General features: G+C 37.0%; 1 protein-coding gene across 1 annotated transcript; it reads left to right on the top strand.

Moving 5' to 3' along the window:
• The first annotated feature begins 1,705 nt into the window (after positions 1-1,705).
• On the top strand, positions 1,706-10,656 carry LOC133854090 (ABC transporter C family member 10-like). The gene is made up of 12 exons (XM_062290117.1): positions 1,706-2,061; positions 2,250-4,350; positions 4,591-4,911; positions 5,011-5,097; positions 5,233-5,817; positions 5,984-6,148; positions 6,534-6,828; positions 8,735-8,949; positions 9,057-9,362; positions 9,793-9,856; positions 10,083-10,322; positions 10,413-10,656. The coding sequence occupies exons 2-12, from the start codon at positions 2,296-2,298 to the stop codon at positions 10,520-10,522; spliced, it is 4,443 nt and encodes a 1,480-aa protein (XP_062146101.1). The 5' UTR covers positions 1,706-2,061; positions 2,250-2,295; the 3' UTR covers positions 10,523-10,656.
• The last annotated feature ends 5,739 nt before the right edge of the window (positions 10,657-16,395 follow it).

Here is a 16,395-nt window from a genome sequence, read left to right as displayed (position 1 = left end):
TTAGATATGACAACTCACGTACGTGGATTCACCCTAGTTTCTGGGTTAAATTGACAGACTTGTAGTTGACTGATAATGTGTTTTTTCCGCGTGGTTCTTGAATCTTTGAAAGAACAATTAATGCCAACCCAGTTCATCATAAATTTAAATGGAATGTGTCATTCTTACATCACATTATCCTACATCAATCTTACACCAAGACATATTGGGTGTGTGACTCACATATATGAGATCCACATGCATGAGTCTCATACCTTATGTATCTTGGTGTAAGATTGATGTAAGGTAATACGACGTAGAAAATCATTTTCCTCGTGATCTTTGATATATATATATATATATATATATATAATTTGCAAGTGTTTAACAATAATAATAATAATAGGAGGGAGAAGAAGAAGAGTTTTTTTGCACGACAAAGGAATTAATGCTAGTTCAACAGCAATCTCCACTCCCACTCAAGCAGGTTGATTAGCTAAAGCACTGTCTCCCGGCCCGACAAAGGAAGGAATGCTAGTTCAACAGCAACCTTCACTCCCACTCAAGCAGGTTGATTAGCTAAAGCACTGTCTTTTTAAATTTTGTACAAGCTAATCAAATTGACAAAGGCCTTTTTTTTCTTTTCTTTTCCTTATGGGATTAAGGAAATGTGGCATATTATCGAGATAATCAAAAAGAATTTTCCTCCCAAAATGTTTTTCATTTTCTTTTTCTTTTTATTTCACTTTCGCACACGGGCTTATTCTTTCAAAAAACTAAAAAGACGATTTTTTACTCAAAGTTTTTTCACAACATAGAAATCAAGAACATGATAAAAATATACTCAATTCTCAACTATAACGTGCCATATTTTTAATAAGTTTCAAGCGTTTTGATGTCTAAAAATAGTATAAATTCCGTAATTTGAGATAGAATATATAATTCCTTTAAAATTGTAGCAATCCTGTCATCCTTGATCCAAAAAGAAATATTGTTGAAGAGTCTACATGGTTCAAAGATGAATGGTTTCAGCTTCCAGTCAAGCGGAATATCCGGGCCGAGGAAAGCATGTAGAGACAACAATTATTAATTGTGACAACTAAGTAATTCCACATAAAGTTCAGACATCGGAGCCCTCCTTAAAAACAATAAAAACTAAGAAAATAATAACTACAGTTTCTCAAGCACTCTCCAATTAACAACTTGCTATCTATTACGTGCTTGTGACGTATTCTTATCCTTACACATACGAATTAGAAAGTGACATAACAAAGAAAAAACAAACAAAAATTTCACAAGGACAAAAAAAAAAATCATGAAATTTTCCCATCCGACTTTCAATGTTGGGTTCTATCTAAAGTTTGTATAATTTGGTATCAAAGCTAACCACTACATCGAGCTCATCAAGTACGGAATCAAATAAGTTGCGACTTTGTGTTCGAATCACGAAGGAAGTGATCTCTTGGTACTATATGTGGGCATAGTGTTAAGTCATTTGGATATTGATAGGTGAGTAGATCGAGCCGTTAAAAAAGAAATTGCTAGAGCGGGGGCTGCTGTGAGCGTCGGACGTTCCTAAGTGTCCTACAGGACGTTTTATCATAAATATGTGTCATATATGGTATGCCATAATTAGTAGACAGGTTTCGTAAATTTTAATCCTTTTTCTAGTCTGATATCTATGCTTATTGGAGGAAGATGATCATGAGTGAAACACGCAGGTGACAGGACTTGAGCAAAACTGGATGTGAGTTGTAATAATGTAAAAGGAAGACGGGCTCTTTAAGATAACAAAGAGGGGACTGTTAGTTCAAATGTGGTAATCAAGGACCATGATGGTGATTTGCTAAAAGAATGTTAGCTCGATGTTTCTATGAACTTTCTCAGTTTCGTCTGCCCATTGTAATGCATACAAAATGGATTGTCAACTTACGCAGTTTTGGTATCTACAGCCCTCTTTCGGAATGTGCTGAAAGATTCTTCGAACATAGAGATATCTCTCTTGAAGTTCAACTTCAGTTAAGTACGGAAAATCACCCTTAAAATCTGTGAACTTTTGGCTGTTCAATGAGAATATAATAGGTATGATGCTGCATGTTTTTCTGTCTTCTGTCCTGTAATTGATTCAAACATTTTCCATAGATATTTCTGGGCTTCTAGACATGTATTTATTGCATAAGAAAGAACATGGAACAGCCATTCACATGAACTGTAGTCATTTTAGTTTCGTTTGAATGATATGTGTTCTTTTTTTGTTTTTTTCCCTTAAGTTCTTATTTCAGCTCTTTCAAGGCACGGAAACAAGGCGTGGTGGTGATGGGTGTCTGGATTGTATTCTGTGGGAATTGTTCACAGGAAGATGAGAAGACATGCAATTATGATATCATATCCATATTCCAGCCGTATACATGCATCAACCATTGTTTGGTCATTTCTGTTTATCTCCTTCTCCTGCTCATATGCTTGCATATCATCATTCATAGACCATTCTCAAGGAAGAAAATAGCACCCTCACAGCCTAAACACTTCTCTCCAATGCTGATATGTTCAGCCATTTACAACGGTGGCCTGGGTTTGGCTTACTTGGGTTTGGGGATCTGGATAATTGTTGAGGAGTTGAATGAAAAGAGAACCATTTTACCTTTGCATGGATGGCTAGTTTTGCTATTCCAAGGGCTCACATGGATGCTGCTTGATTTTACTGTAATCAGCGAGAAGCTATGCCTTTCATATACCAGAAAAGCTAAGCTTTGTTCTATTGCCACTTTCTTTTTTGCTGGATTCCTCTGCTTTTCTTCTCTTTGGCTCGCTATTGTGGACAAAATGGCATCTGTTAAGATGGTTTTAGATATTCTGTCATTTCCTGGAGCAATCCTGTTGCTCTTGTGTACATTTCAGAAACACAAGAATGTGAAAACTGATCCAGACACCAGTCATTATGCTTTATATGCTCCTTTGCAGGGTGAGGAAGCCAGTCCCACAGGTGAAAATTCTTCAAATGATAATGTTACTCCTTTTGCCAGAGCTGGATTTCTTAGTAAAATGTCATTTTGGTGGTTGAATCCATTAATGAAGCAAGGTAAACATCAAAACCTTTCGGAGAATGATATTCCTCAGTTACGGCAGGCGGATCGAGCACAAACATGCTACTTAATGTTTGAAGAGCAACTGAGCAAACAGAAACAAGAAGGAAGATATGAATCCCCTTCAATGTTCTCAGTAATTTTTTCCTGCCATAGAAAAGCTATTTTAATTTCTGGATTATTTGCATTGATCAAGGTACTCACGGTCTCCAGTAGTCCACTGTTTCTCAAGGCCTTCATTGAGGTTGCTGAAGGAAAATCAGCTTTTAAATACGAGGGTTATGCACTGGCTGGCTTGCTCTTCTTAGGGAAGTGCTTGGAATCATTATCAGAGAGGCAGTGGTTCTTTCAAACAAGGCTGATTGGGCTCCAAGTAAGATCTTTCCTCTCTGCTGCTATTTATCAGAAGCAACTAAGACTCTCAAATGCTGCTAAGATGACTCATTCAGCTGGTCAGATAATGAACTATGTCACCGTAGATGCCTACAGAATAGGTGAATTCCCATATTGGTTTCATCAAATATGGTCAACAGGCCTTCAGCTGTGTCTTGCATTAGTTATTGTTTACTATTCTGTAGGGCTGGCAACAGTTGCAGCTCTAGTTGTAATCATCTTGACCGTGCTTGCAACTTCACCAGTAGCCAAATTGCAGCATAAGTATCAGTCAGAGCTCATGGTGGCACAAGACAAGAGATTGAAGACCATAACAGAAGCTCTTGCAAATATGAAGGTCTTAAAGTTGTATGCATGGGAGAAACATTTTAAAAATGTCATAGAAGGGTTAAGGAAAGAAGAACTAAAATGGATATTAGCAGTTCTGATACAAAAAGGATACTATCTGATTTTGTTTTGGTCATCTCCCATTTTAGTATCAGTTGCCACATTCTGGGCATGCTACTTCTTTGGGGTTCCATTATCTGCTAGTAATGTATTCACATTCTTAGCAAGTCTGCGCATTGTTCAGGAGCCTATCAGGATGATCCCTGATGTTGCTGGAGTGTTCATTGAAGCAAAGGTCTCTTTAACTCGGATTGTTAAGTTCCTTGAAGCACCAGAGTTGCAGAACAGAGACGAAAGGCAGAAGTACAATGAAAAAGACCTGGAGCAGTCCATTTTAATCAGGGCTAGTGAGATATCATGGGAGACTAATTCAGATAAGGCCTCTCTAAGAAACATAAATTTGGTGGTTAAACCAGGAGAAAAGGTAGCTATTTGTGGAGAGGTTGGGTCTGGTAAATCAACCCTTTTAGCTGCTATTCTGGGAGAAATCCCAAACATCATAGGCATAGTAAGTAATCATTTCAACCCTTGTCCATGGTTCTAAACAAACTTTCAATCAGCATACAGATATAGTATATTCTAAGTTTTTGCAAGAAGTTTTTGAAGAGTATGATACTTCATTCCCTTTTCTCCCCCTCTTCTTCTCACCTAATTCACCATCTCATTTAGAAGCATCAATTACACAGTAGACTACTAGGTTTAAAAAGAAAAAAGTATCTTGCTAAAGCTCATGTCTCTGAATTTCCAGGTTCATGTTTATGGAAAGATAGCATATGTTTCTCAAACAGCCTGGATCCAAACAGGATCTATTAGAGATAATATTCTTTTTGGGTCCCCCATGGATCCAAATAGATACAAAGAAGTGCTTAGAAAGTGTTCCCTTGTAAAGGACCTTGAGATGCTTCCAATTGGTGATCTCACCGAAATAGGAGAAAGAGGTGTTACTCTAAGTGGTGGTCAGAAGCAGAGGGTTCAACTAGCCCGTGCGCTCTATCAGGATGCAGATGTTTATCTCTTGGACGATCCATTCAGTGCTGTTGATGCACATACAGCTACTAGTCTATTTAATGTAATGACACTTATTATTTATGCAATTTATAATTATTTATGCAATTTATACTACTACTTTTAACTTTTCTAAGAGAAAGCTAACATGGCTTGTCACCAGGATTATGTCATGGAAGCTCTGTCAGGGAAGACAGTCCTGCTGGTGACCCACCAAGTCGACTTCCTTCCTGCATTTAATTCTATATTGGTTGGTATATCACTGAAACTACTGCATTTTTCTTTAATCTTCTTTTCTTGTTTGTTCTTGTCTTTTTGTGTCAAGGCTATGATCCTGAATAGAACTTTGTGCAAGCAGTTTACATTAACTTCAAATTATTGGCAGTTTATGTCTGAGGGGCATGTTCTAAGAGGTTCCACTTATGATCAGTTGCTGGGTTCAAGTAAAGAATTTCAAAACTTGGTAAATGCACACAATGAAACTGTTGGTTCCCAGAAGCAAGCCAAGTATGCTTCTTTCCAGCAATCTAAAACCTCTACAGGTGAAATTCAGAAAAATTATGAGGAACAGTTAAGATCATCTCTAGGAGATCAGTTGATTAAGCAAGAGGAAAGAGAATCAGGAAACACTGGTCTAAAGCCTTACATACAGTATCTGAGTCAGAACAAGGGCTTCTTGTACTTCTTCTTGGCAACTATCTGCCATTTAATATTCATAGTTGGGCAGTTGATACAAAACTATTGGTTGGCTGCTGACATCCAGGATTCAAATATAAGCAGAGTGAAATTGATTGCAGTTTACTCAGGGATTGGGTCTATCCTGGTTTTATTTTTGCTCCTTAGAGCCTTTTCTGTTGTTGGTTTAGGTTTTGGAGCATCACTATCTATTTTTTCTACACTTCTGGGCTCTCTTTTCAGGGCACCAATGTCTTTCTATGACTCGACACCTCTGGGAAGGATACTCAGCCGGGTAAGAGTTTTAAAAGTAATGTTATATTAATCACTCACACTTATGACATCTTTCCAACGTGGGACTTAAACCTTTCTATACTCGCACGTCACTTGTATATTCAATACTTTTATGCTATTCTTCAGAAATACTTACTGGGGCTTACATCAATATTTTCTTTTTGTAGGTTTCTTCTGATATGAATGTCGTCGATATCGATGTGGCTTACAAATTAAGTATTGCCCTTGTTGCAACTATGACTGCATACTCCACCTATGTAATACTGGCTATTATAACCTGGCCAGTCTTGTTTGTCATCATACCCATGGTTTGTCTCACTATTATTTTACAGGTAATATGTACACCAGAACTAATTAATCATATTATGTGATTCTTAACAACATTTGCTTATTAAACCAATCAATTTTTTCTGCCTCTGACAAATATCCTGATACATTGCAACTCATAATTTTACTTGGCGCGGCATCAGTAAGGTATCAAATGCCAAGTATTTAGGTGCCTTTATTGTTCTCCAATAGATGATCATTTAAGATGATAATAGTTTTTGAAGTATGCAAGTTTTTCAATAGACCTCTCTAAAGTCTTAATTTGGCCACACCATTCTTTTGTGTCAAAAATGAAAAGGCTACTTTTGGAGTTGTGTTCCTTTTCTGATTTCTTCTGTATATCCTTCCTTCTTGACAAATGTTGGCACTTGTTTTTGTTTAAACAAACAGAGGTACTACCTTGCTTCTGCAAAAGAGTTGATGCGAACGGATGGTACAACCAAGTCTTTGGTTGCTAGCCATCTTGCTGAATCCATTGCTGGAGCCATGACAATCAGGGCTTTCGGGGAGGAAGACAGATTCTTTTCAAAGAACTTGGACCTCATTGACAAAAACGCAAGTCCTTACTTCCATGGTGTCTCAGCCAACGAGTGGTTGATCCAACGCCTGGAAGTTATATGTGCAATTGTTCTCTCATCCTTAGCACTTGCCACAACTTTGCTTCCTTTTGGAGCTTCTGCCTCTGGTTAGTAATATTCAGCTTAAACTACTGAATTCCTTTCACTTGATATCATGCTTTCAGTTTCATACTTGTGATGCTTTTCCAATTCCTAGAAGCAACATTCAATTTCAGCACTGGCCAACACCACAACCCTAAGGCCCCCAGTTAGGGCCAGAACCAGAATTTTTTGCGTGGGGTCCGAACCTATGTAAATAAATAAATACATAGACACATATATAAGTGCGCGAGCGTGGTTATGTAAAATAAAAGTAAACAAGTCTTAAACTTAATTTTATACTAAGTCATAACTCATAATTGTATGCAGAACTTATACGTTTATAAACTCATCCTTAAAAAGAACTTCCCTTTCAAATACAACAGTTTTCCAATTTGCTATAGACATGTATCACAGTAGAAAGCTAAATCATCTAGCTATCTAGGGGGTGAAAAAAGTCATCATTAACAGGATCAAAGTATAAAAAATAAGGTTAAACACCTTATTGGTATCTGTAGTTTGGAAACTTTATTTTTTGTCCTCTGTGCTTTCATTCGTATCACAGATGGTACCTGTAGCTTGGGAAAAGACGGAATTGGAATCTCCATTACTTTTTCCGTCCAAAAACTAACGGTTGGACACGTGTCAACTCCTGAGAGTAGACACGTGTCATAATGTAAAAACATTAAAAAACAGAAAATAAAAAACTTGAAAAATTAATAAAAATTTGAAAATAATAAAACTTCAAAAAAAAAGAAAAAAGAATTGGGATGTTTGGCCCATAGGGGTGGTTCGGCCACAACTAACGGCAAAACCCGCCCCCCCCCCCCCCCCCCCCCCCCCCTTTTTTTTTTCCTGTGGCCCTTGCCATGGGCCAAACAACTAATTTTTTTTATTCTTTTTTCTTTTCTCTTTGGCTGGACCCCAAGGGCGAACCACCCCCCCAAACCAGCCATGAGGCTGGCCCTCTTCTTCTTCTTTTTTTTTCAATTTTTTTAAAAGTTTTTAATATTTTTTTTTTTTTTTGTCTTATCAGTTTCAATTTTTTATTAATTTTTAAAGTTTTTATTTTCTGTTTTTTAATTTTTTTACATTTTGACACGTGTTCAACCGTTAGTTTTTGGACGGAAAAACTAACGGATGTACCAATTCCTTCTTTTTCCAAACCACATGTACCATCTATGATACGAATAAAAACAAATGGGCAAAAAATAAAGTTTTCAAACCACAGATACCAATAAGATGTTTAACCCTAAAAAACAATATTTTTATGAGAATTTAATTTTTTTGGGGGGTTGCCAAAGGCCCCCAACTATTAAGGTTGTTCCACCTCTACCCCAAGTTAATTCTGGGCAGCATCAGAAGAGCAATGTTATATTCCAAATTCCAATAAAATTTACTTGCTTATCAAAAAGCACCAAACCCTTGCCTTGACTTAGTATGGAAGCATTGATTCATCTTCTTATATTTCAAAATTGTGTCTTGTTTGACCTCCCTATCTCACTTTGAGGTCTGCAAAAAACTTGCAATAATTAACACCTTTATAGCAGAATCTGCTCTATGCTCACTTGTCTTTCTTGAACATGCACCATCTCAGAAAAATCTCCATTGTATTTACATATGCGGCGGCCGGCAAGCATCAATATTTCTTGCATGATATAACTACTCATTCCAGACATATGCTCCTCCAAGTATCACATCTACCACGGAGGATGAAAATGTATCAGTTTCACTTGTGCAACCTGCCCCACCTTGCTAAAAATAATTGGAATTTAGAATCATGGGTTGTTAGTTCAAGATAAAGTACATTTTTTATTCTCAGAAGAACATCACTAATCATGCCATAGCTAATATTTGAGAAATAGTTAGTAGAAATTTTCTATTTATAGGATAATTGTATATACACAGTTTTGTTTATCAAATTTTCGATGGCAGGATTTATTGGAATGGCACTGTCATATGGTCTTTCTTTGAATGTACACGTTATTGCTTCTGTCCAAAGCTGGTGCTTGCTAGAAAACTTAATTGTTTCTGTAGAAAGGCTAGAACAGTATATGCATATTCCTAGTGAAGCTGCACAAGTAGTAGAAGGTCACCGACCCATGCACAATTGGCCTATTGTTGGCAAAGTGAAGATATGTGATTTGAAGGTAAATATGACAAAGACCCAGAAAAGAAAAGAAAAATGTTTCTTTTTTCCATTCTCAACTTCTAGAATTATGGAAATGTATTTACAATGTTATATGCCATCAATCAGGTCAGATATCGGGCCAATGCTCCTTTAGTCCTTCAGGGGATCAGCTGTACATTTGAAGGAGGGCACAAAATTGGGATTGTTGGCCGGACTGGCAGTGGAAAGACAACTCTTATTGGTGCTTTGTTTCGTCTGGTGGAGCCTACAGAGGGAAAGATCATTATAGATGAGATTGACATTTCCACAATTGGGCTTCATGACCTAAGATCACGTTTAGGAATCATTCCTCAAGATCCAACACTCTTTAGTGGGTCTGTGAGATACAATATAGACCCCTTGTCAGAGCATACTGATAAGGAAATATGGGAGGTAAAGTTCTTGTTTTTAGTTGTTTTCCTGACATTATTAGCATGGATTTGGGTTTATAAAACTATTGTTTCAACATTCATAAACTTCTCTTATAGTTCTATAAAAGGCTAAATTTAGAAATTCGATTGACACAGCTTTTTCTCCTCTTCTGCTCTGCGGTAACCAATGTCTTGTTCAGAATAGTAATCAGAGTTTGTATTGTATCCTTAAGACAAAATTAGTGTGTTCCCTTTGCAAAATTTATTGTATAAGTGGAAGGCAGTATTTATCTAAGAGATAGATTCGAATTCTCCTTCCTATTTAGAGTTCAGTCATTTCCATACAGTTTTTTGCTCTACTTTATTTAATTCCGAAACTCACACATTTATTTCTAATGAACATATACTGTCTTGTTCATTCCTAAAGACTATATCTTATTCATGTGTAAAAGGTTCTTGAGAAATGTCAGCTTCAAGATGCCATTCAAGAAAAAGAAGAGGGATTGGATTCCTTAGGTAAGAAAATATTCTGGGTTCGTTTAGGAAACATTTTTAGAGGGTGCTTTTTGCTTTTTAGTTGTAACGTGACATAAAGATGAAAGTAGTTTTGTGTGTTTTGTATATGTCTTTTGCTTTTTTGCTAAAAAAAAAAATTACTCTAAAAACTGTTCATAAACGAGCCTTCTGTATGTAGGGGTGCCTTTTAAAGATCTAAAATCATAACTAACAACTTGGATTGTAGTCATACAAGATGGATCAAATTGGAGCATGGGACAACGACAACTATTTTGTTTGGGACGCGCATTGTTGAAGAGAAGCCAGATACTAGTGCTTGATGAAGCCACTGCATCAATAGACAATGCAACTGATTATGTTCTCCAAAAAACCATAAGAAAAGAATTTGCTCACTGCACTGTAATAACAGTGGCTCATAGAATACCAACCGTGATGGACTGCAATAAGGTGCTTGCTATTAGTGATGGTGAGTTAGCTCATGCCCAAGCTCTTTTACCAAAAACTGTTACATCTTATTTATGACACAATTGGTGATTGATTATATGACATTAACCAGGTAAAATAGCAGAGTATGATGAGCCACTGAAGCTGATGAATAAGGAGGGCTCGCTGTTTGGGAAGCTTGTCGAGGAATACTGGTCTCATTCTGCAAAAGCGAGCATGTAGTTAGGGGATTGTATTTATAATTGTATTGAGTTTATCATATATGTGAGTTGATCCTTACTAGATAAAAAAAAAAATGTAGATTTAATGCCTTAGCAGCAACACGATTCCTGACAAAATGAAAATATTTTTCTATATGTTCGGTGCAAGCATGAAAAAATGGATTGGAGATAAGGTAAGTTTCTTAGAATTGTAAGTCAGAAACATAATTTTTTCCATTGAAAGACCTGCTCTCTGTTTACATGTATATATAATATTAGACAACTATTCCTATTAGGCCACTACTCCCGGTTTCATGGCTAGAATCAAGGATAAAGGATAAAGGATTGGTCCCATGTATATATAATATTAGACATCTATTCCTATGCCACTACTCCCGGTTTCATGGCCTCCCATGTATATATAATATTAGACATCTATTCCTATGCCACTACTCCTGGTTTCATGGCTATAATCAAGGATAACAACTCACGCCTACACTCCCCCTCAAGTTGGTGCATACAAATCCTTAATGCCTAACTTGTCAAGTGAGTTGTAGAAGTTCTTGCTGGACACTGCTTTGGTGAGTATGTCTGCTAGTTGATCTTCAGATTTGATGAAGGGAAATCGAATTATCTTGGACTCGAGATTCTGTTTGATGAAGTGTCGATCTATCTCCACATGTTTGGTTCGATCATGTTGGACAGGGTTATGTGAGATATCAATTGCTGCTTTGTTGTCACAAAAAAGATCCATTTCGCAACTAGGAGCAAAACCAATTTCGGTTAATAATCTTCTGAGCCAGAGAAGCTCGCAAAGACCTTTAGCCATCCCCCAGAACTCAGCCTCAGCACTTGACAAAGCCACCACGTTCTGCTTCTTACTTCTCCATGTAACTAAGTTCCCACCGACAACCATGAAGTACCCTGATGTGGATTTTCTGTCTGAAATATTTCCTGCGCAATCTGCATCCGTATATCCCTCAACCTTGAGATGATCATTCTTCGAGAACATTAGTCCCTTTCCCGGAGATGACTTTAAGTATTGAAGAATTCTGATCACTGCATCCATGTGCTCATCACTAGGATTATGCATGAACTGACTTACCACGCTTACAGCATATGCAATATCTGGGCGCGTGTGAGAGAGGTAAATGAGTTTTCCAACTAATCTCTGGTACCGTTCTTTGTTTGTGGGTACTTGGTCTGGATGTTCGCCAAGTTTATGGTTTTGGACAATTGGTGTCTCTGCAGGTTTGCATTCTAATAGCCCCACTTCAGATAGTAAATCTAAGGTATATTTTCGTTGGGAAAGAAATATACCTTGTTTTGATCTCGCAACTTCAATTCCCAGAAAGTATTTTAGTCCTCCCAGATTCTTCATTTCAAATTCTGTTCCCAGCTGTTGTTGGATTCTTGATATTTCTTCTGAATCATCACCGGTAATAATCATGTCATCTACATAGATTATTAACGCAGTGACCTTGCCCAATTGATGTTTCAAGAACAGTGTATGGTCTGAGTTGCTCTGGATATAACCATATTTCTTCATTGCCAAGCTAAATCGCCCAAACCATGCTCTGGGTGATTGCTTCAACCCATACAGTGCTCTTTGTAATTTACACACCACCTTAGACTCAGATTTGGCTGTGTAGCCTGGTGGAACATCCATGTAGACTTCTTCTTCAAGATCACCATGGAGAAAGGCATTTTTTACGTCAAACTGGTGTAGTGGCCAATCAAGGTTTGTTGCAAGAGACATCAACACTCTAATTGTGTTCAATTTTGCCACTGGCGAGAAGGTCTCTTGATAATCTATGCCATATGTTTGTGTATAACCCTTTGCTACTAGCCTTGCTTTGTATCGATCGATTGAGCCATCTGCTTTGTTTTTGATAGAGAATACTCATTTACACCCCACTGTCTTCTTTCCTTTGGGTAGCTGGACAAGAGTCCATGTTTCATTTTTTAATAGTGCTTCCATTTCTCCTTTTACTGCCTGAGTCCACTTTGGGTCTGTCAGTGCTTCATGGATATCGGAGGGGACCCGACATGAGGAGAGCTCATGTATGAATGTCTTGAGTGGTTTGGATAACCTGTTTGTGGACACATAGTTGGTAATTGGATACTTTGTGCTCCGTTCTCCAACATCTGGGGAATATCTATTTGGTGGTTGGTGTGTTTTAAAATAAGTACTCGCAAGTGCACGAATCGTTTTGCAATATAGCGTTATGCAAGTGCGAGGTCGATCCCACAGGGAATTGTGTTGCGAAAATTAATCTCTATTCAAACTAATCCTATTTTAACCTAGTTCCAAATTTAGGGGTTTTTGATAAAAGAAAACATGAACGAAAATAACGAAAATAAAGGGGTTTAGGGTTTTGGAATTCACACTCACCAAATCATATCAACCTAATCTCATGCTCATCACACTTATTCAAGGTTGTCACTTATAAATCTTAGGTATGCTCTACATTGCTTCAAAATTCATTTAGATCATCCTATGATTCCGTTCATAGCACAAATCACAAAGAGTACCAATTGAAATCCAAACATCCAATGTATCATTCAATCACAATGGATATCTTCATTCTAACCGATAAAACAATGTATTAGTCAAACGGCGCACAATGAATGTCCAATGTTTTGATAGATGAAAAACCAAGCAACCGATTTAATGAAACTTATTCCACATCATCACTTGTATCCGGAAACCACAAGAGATATCAAAACATCATTTCAAGAAAACCGAAGTAGAGCAATGAGAAATCAAATCCATAAACTCAAATAGCATGAACAAGCACAAAAACTCGGTTTCTCTTCAATGGTGAGGTTTCATCCTCAACCCCAAACGAAAATATTAGCTACACATGATAAAATAACTACAACTTAAAACATTAAAAAGCATAAAAATCAAAGAGTTGCAAAAGGAAAGAAATAAGCTACAAGAAGAAGAGAAGCAAGAAGTTATGTACAAAGAGGCTCATGCCTCTTCTCCTCTTCTTCTTCATTTTCAGCCTTGGTCTCCTTTTATAGCCAAATGGTTTTGTGTGGAATGGGTGAGTGGGTGTATGAGTGGAGAGATGAGTGGTGAGTGTTTTATGGAATGAGTGGTGAGTGTTTTATGGAATGATGTTGAGTGGAAAAAAAAGTGATTAAGTGGCTGAGAATGTGGAGAAAAACGAGTATTGGCTCTAGCTTTGGGGAGACAAGGGATGAAGCAAAAGAAAAATAATAAGAGAGATGGTTCCGGATTTTCGGGATGATCCGACGACTGAAATTCAAACAGCCATATCTTTTTCCACACATCTCCGAATTGGCTGAAATTTGTTGCGTTGGAAAGCTGACATCTTGAACTTCAATTTAGACCTAAGAAACTCCCAAAAAGGATATCTTTTGGTCCTGTTATGATCAGTCTAAATGTACTGGTCTGCTGCATCCGAATTTCCTTGTATTTTGCTTGAATTGTATCATTTCTCTCTTATTGTCCTACAAAATATAAAAACACTAAAACTAACCAAAGCATTAGAAAATAACAAAGCTAAAGGTTTAACTAATGTAAATTAAGGGGTCCAAATACACAATATTTGGTACTCATCAAATACCCCCAAACTTACATTTTGCTAGTCCCTTAGCAAAACAAAATGAAAAACAAAATCAAAGCATGAAACATAAATCCTCTTTCGTGGGAGACACGATTGCATTTAGCATATGCAACAAGCCTTTTAAACCCCTAGGACTCCCTAGTGGACGAGTGAAGTCTCGTGAGGGTTTGCCAGAAATGATACCCACAAACATTCAAACATTATGCTGTCAACGAGAAAAAGTTTTACCCAGACCATGGTTCATACGTCATTGGCATGCTTAAAAAGACAAACCCCATCATAAACATCAACAGGGGATCCAATCATCAAATCACTCATAAATGGACAGTTAAGACATCACATTTCCTCAAAAGTGTAGAGTGAAATCAACATGCAATTATGAGGTTTCATTTTAATCTCAAGATAAGTAGTTCAAAAATCATTGGAATCCCTATCAAATGAAACAACCAAGGCAAGATATGCAAATTATTTTATTTTATTTATATATATATATTTTTTGTTTTTTTGTTTTTTTGTTTTTTTTTTTAATATGTTGGGTGTGCAATGCTCGGCTCCCTTAAGCTTTCTAATTGACCCATGTAACGAGTGTTGGGCCAGTGGCTCCCAAACCAAATGGTCTTAGGGCACTAGATGTAGAAACATCCCTAAGGGCTTAATTACTCAAGTCAAAAAGGCTACGAAGCCAAACTAGCCATACAATTAACCAAATTGAAATTCTCACCTTTTGACGCGAACACTCAATGCTTAGTGAGGCAAGAGGCCCGGTTACTCAGTGAAAAACTCAAAATGATCTTCTTTTTTTTTTTTTTTTTTTTTAAATATATATATATCTTGCAAGCCAAGGTTATTTATCAATAAGTCATCCAACAACTCTCAAAATACACAATTAAGCACAAATTCATACCCCACAAATTACATGCTAACGTGCTCGTGATAGTTCAACTCAAGTGAAATCTTACTAGCCCAAAAATAAGTCAAAAGACTCAGATTCCTAAAGACATGATGTGTTCAAAAACTTAAGCAAGCCGATGAAATGCAAACCACAGCTATGGCTTAACTCAAACTTGACAACCTAATTTTTTTTTTTTTTAATTAAAACATTTTAAGAACAAAAAGACAACTAAAAATAACTTAAAACAATTAGAAAAATTAAACAAACACACAAATGAAATAAACAAACAAACAAATGGACAGAGTGCTTTTCCATACCCCCAAACTTGAATTACACATTGTCCGCAATGTGTAGTGTAGAAATACATTACCAGAAATACGGAAACATCGAGGTGTGAAAGGTCAAGGCGTCCCCCAAACTTAAACACCAAAACACCTGTCAACAAAAACTTAACAGCAACATTTCTCATAGACACAAACATCAAAATGTTAGTTGCTGTTAGAAATAAAAGTAAAATGAAAAGAAATAAAAATGAAAGAAATTAACTATACAAAAAAAGTAAAAGGGAAAAGAAAATTTACAGCGCCTTCTCAGGTGGCCAACTTGCTTGCTTCGCAGGATCTTCGTAGCGCCATTTTTTTTATTATTATTATTACAGTCCATAAATAAATAAAAAATAAAGAAAATAAAAATAAAAATAAAAAAATAAAAATATAATTATTGTCTTACAAAACGAAGTACTTCTAAGAAAACATAAATAAAAATAAAAAATAAAGAAAATAAAAATATAATTATTGTCTTACAAAACGAAGTACTTTTAAGAAAACATAAACTTGCGAATCGGACCTTTCCTGCAACATCCCCAGAGTATGCTTATACCTGACTAAGTTTCTGGGCGGAAAACCCTGAGGTTTTGGACTACACGCAAGAGGTCCTGGTGTTGCTCTTGGAGACGATTGGTATTTTCCTCCAACTCAGCATACCTCTTCTCCAAGTCTTTCGCATATGAATCTACCACCTTCTTCAGCTTTTTATTTTCTTGCTGTAGGACCCGATTCCTACGCCTAAAGTCCATGTACATTCGCTGCAAAGCCAAAGTTTGAGCTTTTAGCGCTTGGACTTCATTCCCTCGAACTTGCAGACGTCGAGCCAAGTTTGTAACTGAAGAAGCACTCTGAATACTGAAAGCCAAAGAGTCATTGATGGCTTGAGCATCAGTCCTATCCGCCAACAACTTATTATCTCGAGGAGTTATGATGCCCTGAGCCATGGATGCAGCTGCTGCATCATTCAGCATCACAGAGTCATTGGTCATGAGAGGACCTTTTTGCGTTAAGAATAATGGACGCCAAATCTCGGGTTGTACTACTGGCGTAGCATTCAGATCAAGATTATTTTGGG

The sequence above is a fragment of the Alnus glutinosa genome, chromosome 13, assembly GCF_958979055.1.
Source record: "Alnus glutinosa chromosome 13, dhAlnGlut1.1, whole genome shotgun sequence".
In the NCBI taxonomy this organism is placed as follows: domain Eukaryota; kingdom Viridiplantae; phylum Streptophyta; class Magnoliopsida; order Fagales; family Betulaceae; genus Alnus; species Alnus glutinosa.
Note: the sequence above shows the minus strand (reverse complement) of the source record. Positions and strands in the feature narration are given on the sequence as shown.